At 41.4% G+C, this 17,673-nt stretch overlaps 1 protein-coding gene across 1 annotated transcript in view; it reads left to right on the top strand.

The window, feature by feature from the left end:
- The window catches only part of cachd1 (cache domain containing 1), a 114,414-nt gene that overhangs the window by 82,791 nt on the left and 13,950 nt on the right, over positions 1-17,673 (top strand). Inside the window, exons 7-22 of the mRNA XM_014412529.4 lie at positions 20-233; positions 322-471; positions 3,205-3,474; positions 4,357-4,506; positions 7,513-7,636; positions 7,728-7,845; positions 9,793-9,961; positions 10,054-10,196; positions 10,969-11,150; positions 11,937-12,047; positions 13,024-13,146; positions 13,760-13,859; positions 13,966-14,082; positions 14,534-14,694; positions 14,980-15,066; positions 17,293-17,409. Coding sequence (XP_014268015.3) covers positions 20-233; positions 322-471; positions 3,205-3,474; positions 4,357-4,506; positions 7,513-7,636; positions 7,728-7,845; positions 9,793-9,961; positions 10,054-10,196; positions 10,969-11,150; positions 11,937-12,047; positions 13,024-13,146; positions 13,760-13,859; positions 13,966-14,082; positions 14,534-14,694; positions 14,980-15,066; positions 17,293-17,409 — 2,336 coding nt within the window. The remainder of the gene's footprint in view (positions 1-19; positions 234-321; positions 472-3,204; positions 3,475-4,356; positions 4,507-7,512; positions 7,637-7,727; positions 7,846-9,792; positions 9,962-10,053; positions 10,197-10,968; positions 11,151-11,936; positions 12,048-13,023; positions 13,147-13,759; positions 13,860-13,965; positions 14,083-14,533; positions 14,695-14,979; positions 15,067-17,292; positions 17,410-17,673) is intronic.

The raw sequence follows: 17,673 nt of genomic DNA, 5'->3' as shown, positions 1-17,673 counted from the left end.
CCCTTTTGCTCCTTCCCAGATCTCCGTACTTTCGGTGGCAGAGACCGTTCGCTCCTGCTCTCTAGACCAGTGTTACAAAAGTCTGCTGTCTCCAGCCACCAGCGAGACGAAAAGGAAGATGAGCACCTTTGTGTCGAACGTCAAGGCGTCTGATGGAGCCACGCAGCATGCAGCTGGCTTCGAGAAGGCCTTCCAGCTGCTTCGAAACACCACCAGTCACAACAAACAGAGCAGTAAGTCTCAGATAAGAAGACACTAATGTAGATTTAGCATGTTTTCATCACTGAGTTTGATAGTAGCAAACGTGCGTTTGTGTATCAGCCACAGACATGGTGATCATTTACCTGTCATCTGGCGTCACGTCTCGAGAATCATCGGAGCTGGTGAAGAGAGCCACGCTCAGTGTGGTCCGGCAGGAGAACCGGCACCTCAACAACTCTGTCATGATCCTCACGTACGCTCTCATGAATGGTGGGTGAAAACTTTATTATTTTTCACCTGAATGTTTACATTTAATTTAGTCAGGTTTTCTGTTATAAGGAACTATTCGACACAGTTAATGAAATTCAGTTTTTCTATTTACCGTACCTCTGGACGTGTATTTTTTTTCTCTACACTTCTTGATCTGGTGCTTCATTCCTTTTGGCTCTGCTGGGACTGAAGGTTAGAGAGGTGCTTTTAAAACCTCAAAGGCTTTTTGTTTTCTGTGTTTGTGCCTGCCTGTGCAGTAAGTACGCTTCCTTTTCCTCTAAATTTGTCCTTGTCCTTCCATCTGCCTCCTAATTCCCGTCTCCCTCTGCATCACACGTACACCCGTGTCTGCTGCGCTTGCTTTAGTCCACCATTAATACAAATTATTTTTGCATCGAGAAATGGAAATGAGGTACATCTAAGAGCAGAGAGAGTGAGACTTCAAAGAGCGTGCTGCTCACTCTCTGTGTGACTGACAGAGGACCTTGGCTCTTTAAAGGGAGATGATGAAAAGGATGCAGAAATCTGTCCTCCTCTGAGTTTATTAGCATTGCATATTCAGAAAAAACATTTGTATTGTTGCTGATGCTGCTGCACACAGCTGAAAGGCCTGCTGTGGGAGTCTGATTCCCTGCATCCCCTGCCAAATGTGAAGTGCTGATTGTTCAAGGAGATCAGCAGTCTCCTGTGTTTGTCTCTGTTGTCCACCTCTGTTACCAAAACAATGTCTGATACTCTGACCAAAACACTGTCTTGTCAGCTAGAATATGGTTTCGAATCTCCACTGGACATGTTGATGCTATCTAACAGTTGCACTATTTAAAAATAAACCACTCGCCATATTTTCTGATCGGGGGGAGGGGAAGTAAACCTTAGTCATGCAAAACAGAGAATACACTTCTTTTTCTTCTTTACTAACCAACTAATACACTGATATATGAGATATTTTTAGCCATTACCTGATTTTAGACCCACAAGTGAGTTCACAGTACAGTACCATGCAAGTCTTGAGTCACCCCTCATTTGTTTGTTTTGCTGTGAAAACCAGTTCATTGACACGTGCAAACATACATGAAAATACATCATATAATCATTTATTATTGTTCTATTCCTGAGAAGTACTCTTCAGGAGAAGTTCTCCAGGCTTTTTGAAGGACATTTATTGCTCTTTGGAGTCTGGAGAGGCCAACCCATGACTGATTACTGATATTACTATTACTGGTTCCATTCTTTTTTTTTTTCTATCCCAGTATGCTTTTATTGCTGTTATGGATCATTGTCATACTAAAAAAATGAAGCCATTCCCATTCAGATGCTTTCCATATGATATGACAGTTCTTGAGTTGTAGTCAGGAGTCACTTTGCTCTTCAAAAGTATTATTTTATGCTTGTCAAAATGTGGTATCTTTGGCATTTAAAAAAAACAAAACAAGGGAATCTGGCCTGGAAACCTACTGGAACTATTGGTCAAGATAACTTTCAAAGGATTATTACAAGAAACCAAGCTATAAAGAAATGGGAACTGAGGGGGACATTACTGTTGCACATTAGTGTTGATTTCACAGAATTATCTTGCAGTAAACTCAATTTCTTCTAATATTAGGCTGTTTAAAGGTACTCTTGGTAGTGGTAGAAACATAAAGGAGCATTGATTTTGCAAGTTGGTATATGGTGCACATCTACCATTTAATTTTTTTTTTCTCGTGCAGGCCTGTGTCAGATTGAATGAAAAAGCTTGTTAATGTCAGGTCATAGCAGTCACACCAAACAAAGGAGGTGAAAAGAATGATGGATTGCAAACATTTTTCCCTCACAGGTTAAAGTGAACAGATACAAGTGGATAAAAAATCCACTCTGGTTGAAACTGCCACCCGTGGCTGCATTGGCTCCCTTGTCAGGCCCAGTGTAATGATCACAGGAGCAGAGCCCTGGCATTAAAAAGGAATTCTGCTGTAATCCATTCAGCGATTGGATACTTGCTCTATCCTTCCCAATAGGTTGTCAGATGCCAAATGTTCCATGTCACAGCTGTCAGGGCCAGCCACAGTTATTCGTCCTCGTCTAAATGACCTTATGAGGCTTGGAAAGATGGTCTGAAGTGTGCATTAAGGTCTCAATTGTATATTTTCTTTAAAGCGATGAGGGATTCGTTTATGTCACAATCTCTGAGCTTGACAGATGACAGCTGGGCTTGGCAGATGCATGGGACTGTACAGGTAAAAGCTTATAGAGATCATGATGCAGGATCACAAGTTGGGGCTCGCTGGTGATGGCAAATCAGTTTGAAATTTTGATGGCAGTGTTAGTTATGATCCAGATGACGCAAGCTCATTGCTGATGACCAGAAGATTCATTGCGCTAAAAATTGAACTTGAAATTGTTTTGAATTAACTGACCGTTTGGTGGAAAGGATGTGACTTCTTCTCCTACTCCTTCAAGGAATTGTCTTGTTACTCGTAGGGACATGAAGAAGAGTGGGTTGCCTTTTTATTATAGGAATTTGAGTCATGCACTCTTTAGTGAAGAACTATTTACTCTTTTTAGCTCCGCTTCAACCACTCCCTGCTCTTTTGATTTGCACAATTACCCTGTCCAACAGTCCTGTAGCCAAACCATCTGCTATGGATTTGTTCCTAATATCCCTGCTTGATTAAATCAAACAAATTCCGTCATCGAGTCTACTCTTTTTTTTTTTTTTACGCTCATATTCTACACCGCTCCCTCCTCTTGCAGAGGGAATTACAGGCCTGAAGGAGCTGGCCTTCCTGAGGGACCTCGCCGAGCAGAACTCATTGAAGTACGGCGTTGACCGAACATCTGACCGAGACCGCTCGTCTGGGTCAGCAGGAGCTTCAGTAATGCCGGTGGTGAAGGGCAGCATGATGGTGCTGAACCAACTGAGCAACCTGGAAACGACAGTGGGGCGTTTTTACATCAATCTGCCCAATCGCATGATTGACCTGGCTCGCTTCAGCCTACCCTACACCGACCCGATGGGAGATGGTGAGTAATGTGGCCCGAACTGCACCAAAGGAAACTTCATACTGAACTGATGCTGAACCACAACTGGCAGCCATTGCTTTGTCAACCCTCATGGTAGTGGTAAATAAGTAAATAAGGCAAAAAAAGGAACACGTCATTATATGGGCACACACTATTGCAACAAAATTAATATGACAGTGCAGTGAGTAAATATAATTAAAAGATAAATGCATTGTGCGGATTATTACAAAATCCCTGCATTGTGATACCATACTTATCACGAGGAAGTAATATCATGTTGAGTTACTCTAATTCCTGATTAGCTTTGAAATCCTCACATTTAGGTCAGTTGAGACCTTTTTGACGGCATCAACACCACATTTAATCTTTTATTAGCCTCAACTTCTCAAAATGTAAAACAGTCCAGCCACCACTTTAATCACACTCTAGATTTTGTTCTGTCATATGGCATATTTAAATGTGCAATAATGGATTAAAAAGCAGTGGGTAAAAAATGCAAATGCAGTAGATGTCTTTCTGTAAGTGCTATAACTAAGTTTAAGTTGTTATCCAATTCAGTGCCGTGTGCCAATACAGTGCCGAGCAGCTAGCTAAACTCTACAGACGTTGATCATCTTGTATTATTGTACGCTCTGTATTATTTAATGTTATTTACTATATAAAGTACAATATAAAGCGCCTTGAGGCAGCTGTGATTTGACACACTATATAAATGATAAGTGGACTGGTTCTTATACAGAGCTTTTCTGCTCTCCTGGAGGACTTTATAGGTGCTTTATACAACACGCCTCATTCACCTATTTACACCCATTCATAAAAGCGCTTAGTGTGGCAAGCTTAAACCTGAAGTGAACCTTACATAGTTGCCTGTACTTTCCACAGGGTTTATTATGACTGTGAGCCGGCCGTGTTATTTTGGTAACCAGCTCCTGGGAGTGGTTGGGGTGGATGTGAACTTGGCGTACATCTTGGAGGATGTTACATACTATCAAGACTCGCTCGCGTCATACACCTTCCTTATTGACAACAAAGGTGAGTCACACAGAGGTGGTAATCAGCTTAGTGCAAACCTTTTCATCAGAAACCAGTCTCTTTCTGTCACTCTCTCTCTCTCACTCACTCACTCACTCACTCACTCACTCACTCACTCACTCACACACACACACACACACACACACACACACACACACACACACACACACACACACACACACACACACACACGTGTCTTTTCATGATCGCAGAAGAATCGGCAGGATTACCTACAGCCAGACTTTTTTGTTGTGGTCCGCCTCAAATCTCTTCTCGACTCGTTTTCTCTTCGTGTGCAGTAATAACAGTTTTCCCAGGTAGTGCTAAACGCAGCGGAGCAAATCCAAGTGTCACATTGCCACTTTTGCTTGGCCTCGCCTGCACAGCAAATATCAATCAGGAAACTAGTCAGTTTTTTAAATAAGCACACTTTGTTGTTTATTTGCTTCTAAATGGAATTACACTTCATTTTGTGTCTCAGCTTCCTCCACAGGCATTACGCTTTATTAGGCTAGCTGGCGTCTTGTAGGTAGCACTGGCATTCCTTTGGCATTTCACTTTGTCGAACCATGCCTCAGTGGATTGCCACGCCACATTACAAATAGCGCTCATGTCCGGTCTTGGTTTGTCTTGGCCTCGGCTGAGGGGGTTCTGACTCAATTACTGGTGCTGTGAAATGGCTAGGTTGTGCTCTGTGGGCCTGGACAGAAATGACATTTAACAGTCACCGTTTTGCTAGATGGCAAAATGGCATTAGAAGTGATACCTTTTACTTACACCAAGGAATATTTGATGAAGAGTTTGTCTTCCTGACAAGCTGAAAACATGAAGAATAAAAATCAGGCTTTAGAAAAATTTGTTTTTAATATGTTTTAAATATGTTGGTGGCAATAAATAAATAACATGAATATGCCCAAGTACAACTGAATTTAACCTAAACTCTTAACCTATAGAAGTGGGTGTGGAGGCACTTTTATTAGAAATAAAAATAGCTTAAGTGTTGTTTTTTGTGTGGTTTTTTTGTTTGTTTTTTTGCTTCAGGAGCTTAAAAAGAGTGAGTCGTAGGCAGAGTAATAATTCAAGAGAGCTGAGGGAAAGCATGTGAACATGTTCAGCATATTTCTTACTATTACTATTAATTAGCTAGCAATAATTAGCTTTTTGCCAGTTCTGGGAATTGAGTGCTTTTCAGTGAGTCTCTTTTTTGCCCCCCTCATCTAAAATGTCTGTTATTGTAATAAATATGCCATCAAATTACAAGTTATTACTGTGCCGTGGTTATTAGTGCTCCAACTCTGTAAACGCTGACAAATGAGTCCCATTAAAGTTATTAGCTGGCATTCAAATCATCTGCTGCCAATTAGAGTTTAGGTAAATACGTTTAAAGTAAACATGCAGCTGACAAAAAGCTCCAGGAGTACAGAGCTGAAAACAGATTAGTACATTTAAAATATTGCTACACGTTCTCATATGGGAGAATGTGTTTACCAGTATACAAGTCTGCTTCTAAAATGGATTTAATAGAAGTGCGTATATACTGTATGCACTGTAGTTGTCGCAGTGCACAATTGTGAATCTTAAAATTACGCACTGCACTCTCTTTCAGTAAATATACAATACTCACAAACACAAAACTCCAAGATTTTGTTTTTTTTTAGGCCTTTCGCACCAGCACATATAAAACGGCTTATTGTCTCTCCCAGAATGATTACAGCTTCTTAAGAGCCGTTTATCACAGTACCACAAAGTACTGTTTGCCACTAGGGCAATTTTCAAGGCTAGATGCTGTAATTTTGCACAAGGGAAATTTAAGATGTTGGTAAAGGCTGTGCTTCAAGTTTTAAAGTGTGACAAGTAACTAAAGACGTCTCCTTCTCCTAACCAGCAGAAATGATCCTTTCCTAACTTTAAAGTCTTGGATTGTTCCTCTATTAAGCCTCGGAGGAGGTGGCCTTACTATAGTTTACTTGATATCATAATTTATTTATTCAGAGTGTATTTACTTTATAAATGGAAACAAGTTTCCAGATTCACCTGGAATCCCAAACTGTAGCATTTTTACTGGTTTATAAATATCAGGGGCACAGGCGAGGACTTCAGTCTTCCTGGCATTTAATAGCCTTTTATAAATCATGTTTCCCTCATGCATTGACAGCTAAATACCAGTGTTAATGTTGACAGCAAACTTTTGACTAAAATGTCATTTAGTTTAGTCATAATTTAGACATCAAAATTCTTTTAATTCTAGTTGAGGTTTGACGTGTTTTTACCTGTGAAAGTTGTACCACACGGTTTGCAAAGCATCTTATTTTCCTTGACATCAAATGCAAAATGTGTCCATATGTGGACTTTTCTCTTTCTCTCAAGCGTTCACATTTTGTCACATTTTCATGAGAAACTGGGAGCATGGGAGTGTCCCCTTCACCCAGTCCGTTTGTCAGCATCTGATTAAATTATGTGCGTCTGACCTTGCTGCAGAAAGAGATAACTTCTGATTGGATCGCATCCAAACCTGTCCTGCCTCTTTACACAGCTTAATTAATTCTGATTGGATCTCGTCGCTCCAGAACATTTTCATCTAGATTTTATTCCTTGAAGACCGTGTCAGTCCATTGCGTCATCGTTTTTGTGCTCGTGCATGAGTTTTTATTTAGCTGTCGTCTTGTTTTCATCAGGAGAAAATTGGTTGTTGACGACATCTGTGATAAAAATTATTAGTCAAGGAAATTAACATAGCTACTTCCAGGAAGGCCGCATCTTTAGAATCAACCCTGGTTTGATCCCTGCTGTAAAGTCTAAGCATCCATTGTTTTGTGAAATGGAAAGAAAATCTAGGCTATGATTTGCACATTAATTTGGCAAAAAGTATGACTTAACGCTGAGTAATAACAGTATCGTTACTAACGCTGCAGTATTTATTTCTAATTATATATTCAGATCCTGCTTTACTGTGTTGGTCTGTGCTTTTGTGTAATGTAACTGCAAACTGGTTGTTTAATTTCTCAGGCTACACCCTCATGCACCCCTCTCTGACACGGCCCTACCTGATGACAGAGCCTCCTCTGCACACAGATATTATCCATTATGAGAACATCCCAGGGTTCCCTGCCGTCCGGCAGAACATCCTCAGGTAAGAAAGGACAATTGCATGAATTTAAAAACAAAACAAAGCCATGGGTGGATAGATATGCACTATACTATGTGGCTTTTTGTTTTTGCAGTCTCCCTTTGGGCAGTCAGATCATTGAAGTGCCCCTTAACTCCTCTCTGTCCTGGCACACCAACCGTCTCAGGGATAACAGCAAGGATGCGTACAATGTCAGCTATGCCTGGAAACTGGTAGGTTCCCCAAAGGATAAGGTAAAAAAACGCTAAACAAATGCCCCCTGGTCACTGGTGACATTTAGTTTCCACAATAAACTTCAGCTCACTCTTTTACATCTGCAACCACACACCCAAAAAAAGACGTGTTTATGTTTAAATGCTATTTCATCCAAATATAGAAGAAGTCTTGTTATTTTTCAGACCCTTTCATTTTACTCTCTGTGTATATTCGAACCTTGCCAGAGGGGAAAGAAATATGTAAATGCAACATTGAACAAGAGGATAGTACTTTCAGAGCAATGGCAGTAGGACAGAGTGAGTGTAGGCAAAATGATTGTGCCTCCCAAAAGGGAAGCTTACACAGTCAGTCAGTGCTCTGGGCCAATGAGCCATTATTATGGTTGGTGCACTGAAGATTTCATTTACTTTCTCCCCGTCTCTCCCGTTGCGGTCCAAAGCTCTTTATCATTCTCATTGTGTTAAAGCAGCATAGAAATTATGCTCCCAGCCTTTATGTCTTCACCAAACCTCCACCGGCCCCACCTTAAACGAGCTCGTCTGAATGAAACCAAGAGCTCTCAGAAACTGTTTAGATTAGATTAGATTAGATTAGATTAGATAGAACTTTATTAATCCCTCGGGTGGGTTCCTCTGGGAAATTCGTTTGTCCCCTCGGATCCACGTTTCCCACAAGGCCCTTAAGTGTCATGTTAAAAGAACAGATGGGGAACTGCACAGCAATAATATCATGCCTCACACGAGTCTTTTTGCTTTTTGACATGTCAATTTGTTTATTATTATTTTTTTGGCAGGAGCAGAAATATCACACTTAATTTTAGACATTTCACTTTAGGCTTTTTAAAAAGGTTTTGACATTTATTTATTTTTCTTCAGGCATTAGAGCTCCAACACGTCATCTTTGCCATGAGTTTGGCAGCAGTCTCCATTTTTTTCTAAACGAGCTTTCCAGAGGCAGAAAAAAGGAAAACAGAAAATATTTTTTTTATATATTTATTTTTGTCTCTTCCCTCCAAACAATCTGTTTTTTGCTGTGCAAATAATATGTCCACGAGGGCCCCTTTTTGGATTGTATCATTATTCATGTTTGCTCTAATTTGAATCATAAATCTCCTGGGTGGTTCTGAAAACTGTCTACTGTACATTTGAGTGTGCTGCATCATTTATTTGGGAGGGAGGGGAGGGGATCATGAGAGCAGGCTTAGCCTTGTGTGGGATTCCTTTAGAGCCGGTTGCTAAAGCGGGCGCATTTGTTTGTGTGCTGCCCATAAATCTCTGGCAGTGGCAACTGATGGGAAACACAGAAAACAGAGCTGGTATATATGGGTGCTGTCAGAATCTCAACCACTGCTAGACTTCAGTCTATTAAAGATGTGACACCATATTCCCTTTGGTCAGCTCACGAGGCCGCAAAAGACGAGCGTCGGATATTATGTCCGATTCGAGAAAGTGCAGTGAGTACATCCTTCTCTCTGCAGTCTGTGGCATTGTTTGGAGCTTGGAGCATCAAATACTCCGGATTTTCCTTTCAGCCCCATGAAAAACAACAGTGAATGGATCATCTTAAGTGCAATCAGGCATTCATTTTTTTGCCCACTCTTACCAACACATTAGCGAGCACTTGTTGCACAGTTTAACAAAAATAAGCACTTCCAGTTAGTATTAATTTTAATTAAAGGCTGACAGTAGTAGCAGACACATTTCCTATTTACTCCTATTTATTTAGTACTTATTAAAACTGCATTGCTTTAAACTTCATATTTGGGAACAATGACAATTTAATTCTTGGGCGGGATGAAGAAGCTTAGGACTGAAAGCCAGAGAAAGCTTAGGGAAGTTTGAAAATATGATTTTAAAAGAATTATTTGGAATACTGTTGCCTTAATCTGTTTTTTTTTTTTAATTTAAAGTTAAGCTCCCTTCTCTCCTTGGCTTGTTCTCTAGGTTCAGGACACGTCGTTCATCCTGTGCATTGTGTACATTCAGCCCGAGATTCCAGTGAAGCAGCTGAAAAACCTGAACACAGCTCCCAGCTCCAAGCTGCTCTATCATCGTTTGGACCTGTTGGGTCAGCCCAGCTCCTGTCTGCACTTTAAACAGCTTGCCACCGTTGGTAGGAAGAGCACAGAGCTGGACTAATGTGATAATTCAAGTAAAAACACTGATTATCATCTCTGATTGTCCCTCTTTCTGTTTCTTTCTCAGAGTCCCCAACTGTGATGTTGGCAGCTGGTAGTTTTTCTTCACCCTATGAGCATCTCAGTCAGCCAGAAACAAAGCGTATGGTGGAGCACTACACTGCCTACCTGAGTGATAACACCAGGCTCATAGCCAACCCAGGCCTCAAGGTACCTGAGGACAAAAAGCCTGAGAACACACAGACAGTTCATACTGAAGGACGGACTGAATGTCATTTACCGCTGTGTCTGTGAAGGTTCTCAGTCGGTCATTTACTGTTACAAACAGCCAGCCTTGCAGTCGAGTGACACGCATTCACAAAGTGCCATACCTGCCAGTACGCACACTCTTAAACATATTGTCAGGCTTCTTACACTGGGACTATAACTAAAACATGTAAATCGATGTGCTGCATCTTCAAAACAGGGGACAAAACTCCCGCATGGATTTTGGCATTCTGTGTGCATTCCTGTCCTGGGGGGAGTTTGAGTTTGAACTCCCAGGCCCCAGTCCCAACGCTGATTCCCAGGCTAGTCTTAAAGACCCCCTCCAGTGACCTCATCACCCCTTTCAAACTTAGAAGCTTGTCTGAAAGTGGGATGTGATTTTTCAGGGCTTCAGGCCTAATCAAGTTGCATTAATCACTAAATGGTGGTTTTCTAAGCTTTGTTCTGGCCTTGTGACCACTATTCTAACACTCCTGAGCAGAGATGGGATGAATATTTTCAGGTTTAGGCACATCATAGGAGGGTGCCTTTAAAATTAGCTGTAGTTCTGTTTTCCTTATGGGCTGACTGAAATCCAAATTGCCAAGAGTTTTTATTCACTTTGCATTCAAGACGAACCCAAATGAAATTTTCACCAGTCCAGCACTTTTTCCTCCTCTCCTTGCCTGCCCCTCACTGTCCATCTCTCTCTTCCTTTATACTTTCCTCTCTATAGTCCTCTGTCAGGAACGAGGTTATGGCAACTAGTCATGTTACGGATGAGTGGATGACACTAATGGAAATGAGTAGCCTCAACTGCTACATTGTGCGCCGTTACATAGCAACGCCCAGTGGGGTGCTCCGGATTTACCCAGGATCTCTGATGGACAAAGCCTTCGACCCAACCCGCAGACAATGGTGAGGGTTACTTTGGAGGGTGTGAAGAGGAGGAGAAAAGAGCTGAAGGCATGTGTGTGCATGTGTTTTTAGGGAGCAGAAAGGAAGTATGAGATAGAAGTTTGTGTGTGTGTGTGTGTGTGTGTGTGTCAGATAATGTTTTCCAATATTAATAAGCCTAGTACGTTTACAAAATGTAGAATTTTAGGGTTTTTTTTTCATTATTGAAACATTAAAGTAAGATCTATGAAAAAAAAGGTCAAGTGTTTTCTTTTCCCCAAATCAGGCCATTTATGTATCAGACTGTACATAAAAGATGGACATTCCCTGTGTTGATGTCCTTGTTTTTTGTTTTTTTTGTTTGGATTTTCTTTTTGAAGTCTTGAGTATTGTCTTTTCGTGTCTTAACCTTTTTTGTTTTTTATTCAGTTAGTTTGGACATTGAAAGATTAGGTTTTGCTATTAGAAAGGTGCATTTCCTGTCAACAGTGATGTTAATTGGTTCTCCATTAGTGAAAAACAGGCCTAAAACAAAATGTACTTGCTTGCATCTGACTGAGAGACCAAAGAGACTGCAAATGTCTCTCCCAGCTCCCAGATGATGTAAGTTTAGGGATTCTGAAGCTATTTGAATCTCACAATCACTGCAGCAGATCTTGTGTTGATGACTTTTCCCCTTAGAACCCATAAGAACAGTGTTTCCTGTAGCATTTCCTTCAATGGCCACAGTTGAGTTGAGTTATCGTTGGGAACTGCAAAAGAATCACTTCATGTTGTATCCCAATGACTGTGTGCTGTTTTGCGTAGGTACCAGCATGCTGTGGCTAACCCTGGCCTCATCACCTTCACGGGGCCGTACCTGGATGTGGGCGGGGCCGGATACGTTGTCACAATCAGCCACACCATCCATGCCTCCAGGTGGGAGCACTGGTTATGTTTGGGGTTTTTTTGTTTGTTTGTTTGTTTTTTTTCAGGGGTGTGGGTGGGTGGGGGGTTAAACGCAGAATGTGTTATATTTTACTGCACCAGAGCAAAAGTCAAGTAAAAATTGCCAGCTCTTTTTATTAGATATTGGAGAGCAGACTCACTGTTGGTATGAGTCAGAACAATCATTGTGGGCAGCTAGGCTCTCGGCCCAGAAGTCAGCTTAGCCAGACTGCACTATCTCTGAAGGCAGGAAGTAATCTGAGGGAAACTTAAGGAGCCCATTGACCATTCTGTGCTATAGGGTTGTTTTCCAAGCGAGATGACATCCTGTAACCAAATGGTCTGGGCTTAGTCACAATTGTCTTCAAGTGTCTTTTCTTTCAGAGTGCCCTCAGCCAAGTCAGCATAGTGCAACCAACTTCCGGTGGTACAAAAAAAGGAAAAGCCAAATAATATATCGAGTGTTCCACCATTTCCTTTGGCCAGTTATCACAGAACTGACTGCAGAATATTTTGTAGAATCAGGCCTAGGCTTAGAGACTTCAAAGGGCTGCAGCGGTGGTTGAACTCAAAGTATTTGTTTCGAGTTCAGTGAGCTTCAAATGCAAATCACCGCGATAGCCACAGTGCCGCTTGCAGCAGTAAAAGAGCTGTTTACCACAGTCCGTGCATACACAAACATTCCTCGTCAGTGTGTGCGAGATAAGGCCGGATTAGTGCTGTTGTACTCTCGCCTCAGTAAGCATAATATACAGTCTACAGTAAACACTGATTTCAGGAGATCAAGCAGTGCGTTATGTTTTTTTCTTGTTTTGTGTGTTTAAAAGGTCTATAGAAAAGTAGGGATCCTTAGTAGGAAGCCAAGTATCCTGAAGACGGACTTTTTCCAGATTTTGTTTTCCCTTTCCACAGAATTTCAAACCCCACTAAATGCCTTTTTTCTCTGTGTATTTTTGTCTATTCGTAGCTCTCAAATGGCACCTGGCTACGCTGTTGCAGTGATGGGTATAGACTTCACCCTTCGCTACTTCTACAAGGTCCTCCTGGACCTGGTGCCCATCTGCAACCAGGACAAAGGCAATAAGATCAGGTAAAAAGAGGATGGATTGTGCGGCTCCCTTCTTTTCTCTTCTCTATGCAAGTTTTTCCTTTCTCTTTTCAGTGTCAGTTTCTGTGTGAGGGAGCTAAATTTCTGTTCGGCTGAGCAAGAATTAAACTCGCCGGCTGTGCGTGAAGAATAAAGAAAGCCAGAGGAAGACATAAGCTGATTATCACAACATTCCTGCTGGAGTTGTAGTGTTGCTCCTGCCTCTGTTCTACATACTTTCCCCAGCTTTTATGTCTGTTCTTTTCTTCATCTATCTTCTTCCACACCTGCCTCCCCCACCAACCCTCACTTCTTCGTTCTGTCTTTCTCCACTTTCTCTTGCTTCTTCTGTCATGCTCACTCTGTTGGTGTTTATGGGTCATAAAAAACAGGATCAGCCCCTGGAACCAAGAGGGCATGATTTGGAAAAACACACAAGGGACAGTGGGGAGAAGAACAGAGCTGTGTTATATAGACTAGGAATACAATATAGAAATAGCAATTAAATGTTCTGAATGAAAACCTCAGTAATGGCAATGTTCTGACGAAGTACTGACTAAATTGATGAATTCATTAAGTTGATCCTGACTGCCAGTTTTATTCATTTTTATTTTAGGTGCTTCATAATGGAGGACAGAGGGTACCTGGTTGCTCACCCGACTCTCATTGACCCCAAAGGTCATGCCCCAGCAGAGCAACAGCACATCACACACAAGGTAAATGCACAAACACAAGTTAACATGGAAATAGGAATGGATAGAAACCTTTAGGAGTATGATATTGTCATAATTCTAATGAAATCTATTTTCTTTCCTTTGGTAGGAGCCACTGGTGGCCAATGACATCCTAAACCACCCCAACTTTGTCAAGAAAAACCTCTGCAACAGCTTCAGTGACCGCACAGTCCAGCGCTTCTACAAATTCAACACCAGCATTGTGGTGAGTCGCATAAAAATGTAGCATAACTAGAGGTATGAATGTGTACTTTCATAGCATTCATACTGTAGTAGCAAAAACAGACACACTCCTCTGGGCCCCGCATAGCAATATGGAAAAATCTTGTAGTGTAACACTGCCATCTCGTGGTCATACGTGCTGTTGCAAACTTCTGTTTGCTATTTGTGACTCTGTTGAGTCTGTGTGTGGTTGGAAATGAAACAGTCTCTGTCTTCATCTTGCCCATCCTTACATGGGTAAAAAGCACTTTGAGGCTGGTGTTAGAAACTTCTGCAGCTCTTTCTGTTTCAAAGTTTCTGTTTAGTGTGTGCAGTTTTGAAGTTTCTCTCACCTTTTTTTTTTTTTAAAGAAGATTAAAAAGCATATTGATTTTCCATGGATTTGTGTAGCGATGTAGAGGTTAGAGTGACCTCTCCAACTCTTTCTCCTTTAGGGGGACCTCACCAACCTGGTCCATGGTAGCCATTGTTCTAAATACCGCCTTACCAGAATCCCCGGCACCAACGCCTTTGCCGGCATTGTGAACGAGACGTGCGACTCCTTGGCGTTCTGTGCCTGCAGCACGGTAGACCGGCTGTGTCTCAACTGCCACAGGTCAGTACCGAATTCTCTTTACCGTTTAGCTCTCTGACACATTAATGCTTTGTTAACATAAAGTAATGGTTGAAAAATAAGAATGGGTCTGATTTTGCACGAATCCAACACCCAGAGTTTGATAGTTTGATGCAGCAGTGATGCTGCAGCTTGCACAGGTTCAGGAGTCACACAGTGACTTTTTCAGTCAAGGAATTTGCTTAAAGATTAAGCAAACATTAAGTCTGAATCAAACTGTGAATACAAGTTTCTCACTGATCTGCTGTTTAACTGTTTGCTGTTCAGAATGGAGCAGAATGAGTGCGAGTGTCCCTGTGAGTGCCCTCTGGAGGTCAATGAGTGTACAGGCAACCTCACCAATGCTGAGAACAGGTGGGTACATTGTCTAAAGCACATACACTTTACCCCTTCTGCCTTCAGAACTGCTCATGCCACTACACAACAAGGTTCTGGAAATATTCTGGAAATCTGGAAATATTTTTCAGACATTTTGGTCCATTTGGACATGATGGTATCACATGGTTGATGCAGAATCGTGAATCCCTCGTGCGGCCATATCTGAAAGGGTTTGGAAAGATTGAAATCTTGTGACTGGGAAGCCATTTGTGTACAATAAACTCACTGTCATGTTCAACATGATTTGAGCTTTGTGACATGTTGTGTAGACCTGCTAGAAGTAGCCATTAGACGACTGGTACACTGTAGTCATGTCTGTGAAGCTTCTCAGTCATCCAGGTTATCGTAGTTTCCAAGTTTTCCAAGATCCTTAGACTGTAGTCATAAAGCGATTTGGTCAGCAACAATATTCAGATAGGGTGTGGAGGATGGATCAAGCATAAATGTCGCAGCAGAAATGGAGACTCCTCAGACCACCAAAGATTTTTCCAACCTTCTGTTGCCCAATCTTGGTGATCATGTGTGAATTGCATCCCCAGCTTCCTGTTCCTAGCTGACAGGAGCTGCACTCAGTGTGGTCTTTTGCTGCTGTAGCCCAACTCAGAGATGCTCTTCTGCATACCTCGGTTGTAACAAGTCCTTATTTGAGTAAACTGTTCCATTCCTACAAGCTTGAAGAAGTCTTCTGGCCATTCTCCTCTGACCTCAACAAGACTTTTTCTCCCAGAGAACTGCCACTCGCTGGATATTCTCTTTATTTCGGATCATCTCTGTAAACAGAGAGATGGTAGATTAGCCTGTCTGGGACCAACAACCATGTTGCATTCAAAGTCATTTAAACCACCTTTCTTCTCCATCCTGATGCTCAGTTTGACCATCATCGTGACCATGACTACATGGCTGAATCCACTGAATTGCTGTCACATGACTGGCAGATTAGATAGTTGTGTTATACTGCAGTTCAATGGATCTACGTAATGAAGCAGCCGGCGAGTTTGCATTACTGCAGGTATATCATACATCTGCGATAATACTGTCCCAAGTTATAATCACCGAAGATGAGCTACAAATGACAGCAGAAAGAAATTACAGCTGACCTCAGCGCTTACAGAATCTGAAAATAATGTCATAGAAAACAGTCAATGGTTTACACAAGATGCCTTTATATGACCGTATTAGGAAAACATGCTTGGCTTGCATACTGAACTACCCAGTGACTGCAGAGCAGTGAGATACCCACCAGAGAGCGCATTAGTCATTCTAGAGGGAGCTATGCCACACTATTTGCAAGGTAGTTGAGAAAATCCTCCCACATCTTATCAGGATTAAGTTCAGTCACTCTTGAGGCCGAACTTGTTTTTTTTTATTGGTTCTTAACTTTCAGATGATGCCTCTTTTGTTCTTCTTCTTGGTCAAATAGTGATGCAGCTTGGTGTAAGACATAGCCTTCAGTTCCCTTTATGCCAGAAGTGCTTCAAAACGGTCTTTAAAAGCCCAGATGAAAATCACACTGCTTTGATCTTAGATTTAAAGGAATGGGACAAAAGGGTTCTTGACTGTAAAATTCATTTCTCCAGCCTTCCTGCTTGCATGTGGTGTTTTAAAGGCAACCTGCTTTCTTCATTTCTAAGTTAAGAGTTCCTGTCATATTTCCCTCAACGTGTTTTGCAGACGTGCGCGCGTGACGCTTCAAACTTTTTGAAAGCTTCCCGTGCAAATGTTTGTGGGTGTTTCTCACTTTTATATCTCTTGCTTTCCTGCTGCATCACTCTGTCTGTTCCAGGTCTTTTCCTTTACTGTTTGAGCCATTCTGCATCCAATCCATCATTCACAGTGCCTCTCACATTTCTCTCCCTTATTACACTCACCTCCTTTCATCAGCCATCAGCAGTCTTTGACAGCATGTCAATGTTTAAAATGCCAATTTCTCCTTTATTTCAGGAAGACGTGCAATTAAATTTTTTTCACTGTCAGTTTTTTTCCCCTCTGTATTTGTCTGGCAGCATCGACGTGTCTCTTTAGAGCTGATTGACATGGTGAAGACATTTCTTTGTGTGCTCGTGCTTTGATTTTTATTTTTTTATGATCTTTTTTTCCCCAGTTTAATCATATTTAATGGTAGGATTCGGGTTGTCTAGTTAATGTAATTGATTTGTGTTTTGACCAAGAAAATTTGTCTTTTTTTTGGTGTATTTTTCTTAGGAATCCCAGCTGTGAGGTGCATCAAGAGCCTGTCAGTCTGAATGTGATTGATCCCAGCCTGCACGACACACTGCCCCAGTGTATCAACACCCGCTGTAGCCAGAGATACACCAGCAGGTACGTACACCAACTTTGCACATTTGGTACACTTTGACAGGTGTAACAGCACAGTGATAGAGAGCTGATGAATAAATAAAGAGCATTTTAAAATGACATGCTTTTATAATATCACTAATATGCTTATTAATTGTGGTCAAATGTTACTAAAATGAATAAACCAAACATAGACAACATAGAAAAACACACACAAGGGTGACCAAAGTGCTGAACAATAGAAATATAAGAGACACAATAAGAATAATAAATACGATAAAAATAATA

This window comes from Maylandia zebra, linkage group LG17, assembly GCF_041146795.1.
Source record: "Maylandia zebra isolate NMK-2024a linkage group LG17, Mzebra_GT3a, whole genome shotgun sequence".
Classification (NCBI taxonomy): Eukaryota; Metazoa; Chordata; class Actinopteri; order Cichliformes; family Cichlidae; genus Maylandia; species Maylandia zebra.
The sequence above is the reverse complement of the archived record's forward strand: the minus strand, read 5'-3'. Positions and strand labels throughout refer to the sequence as shown.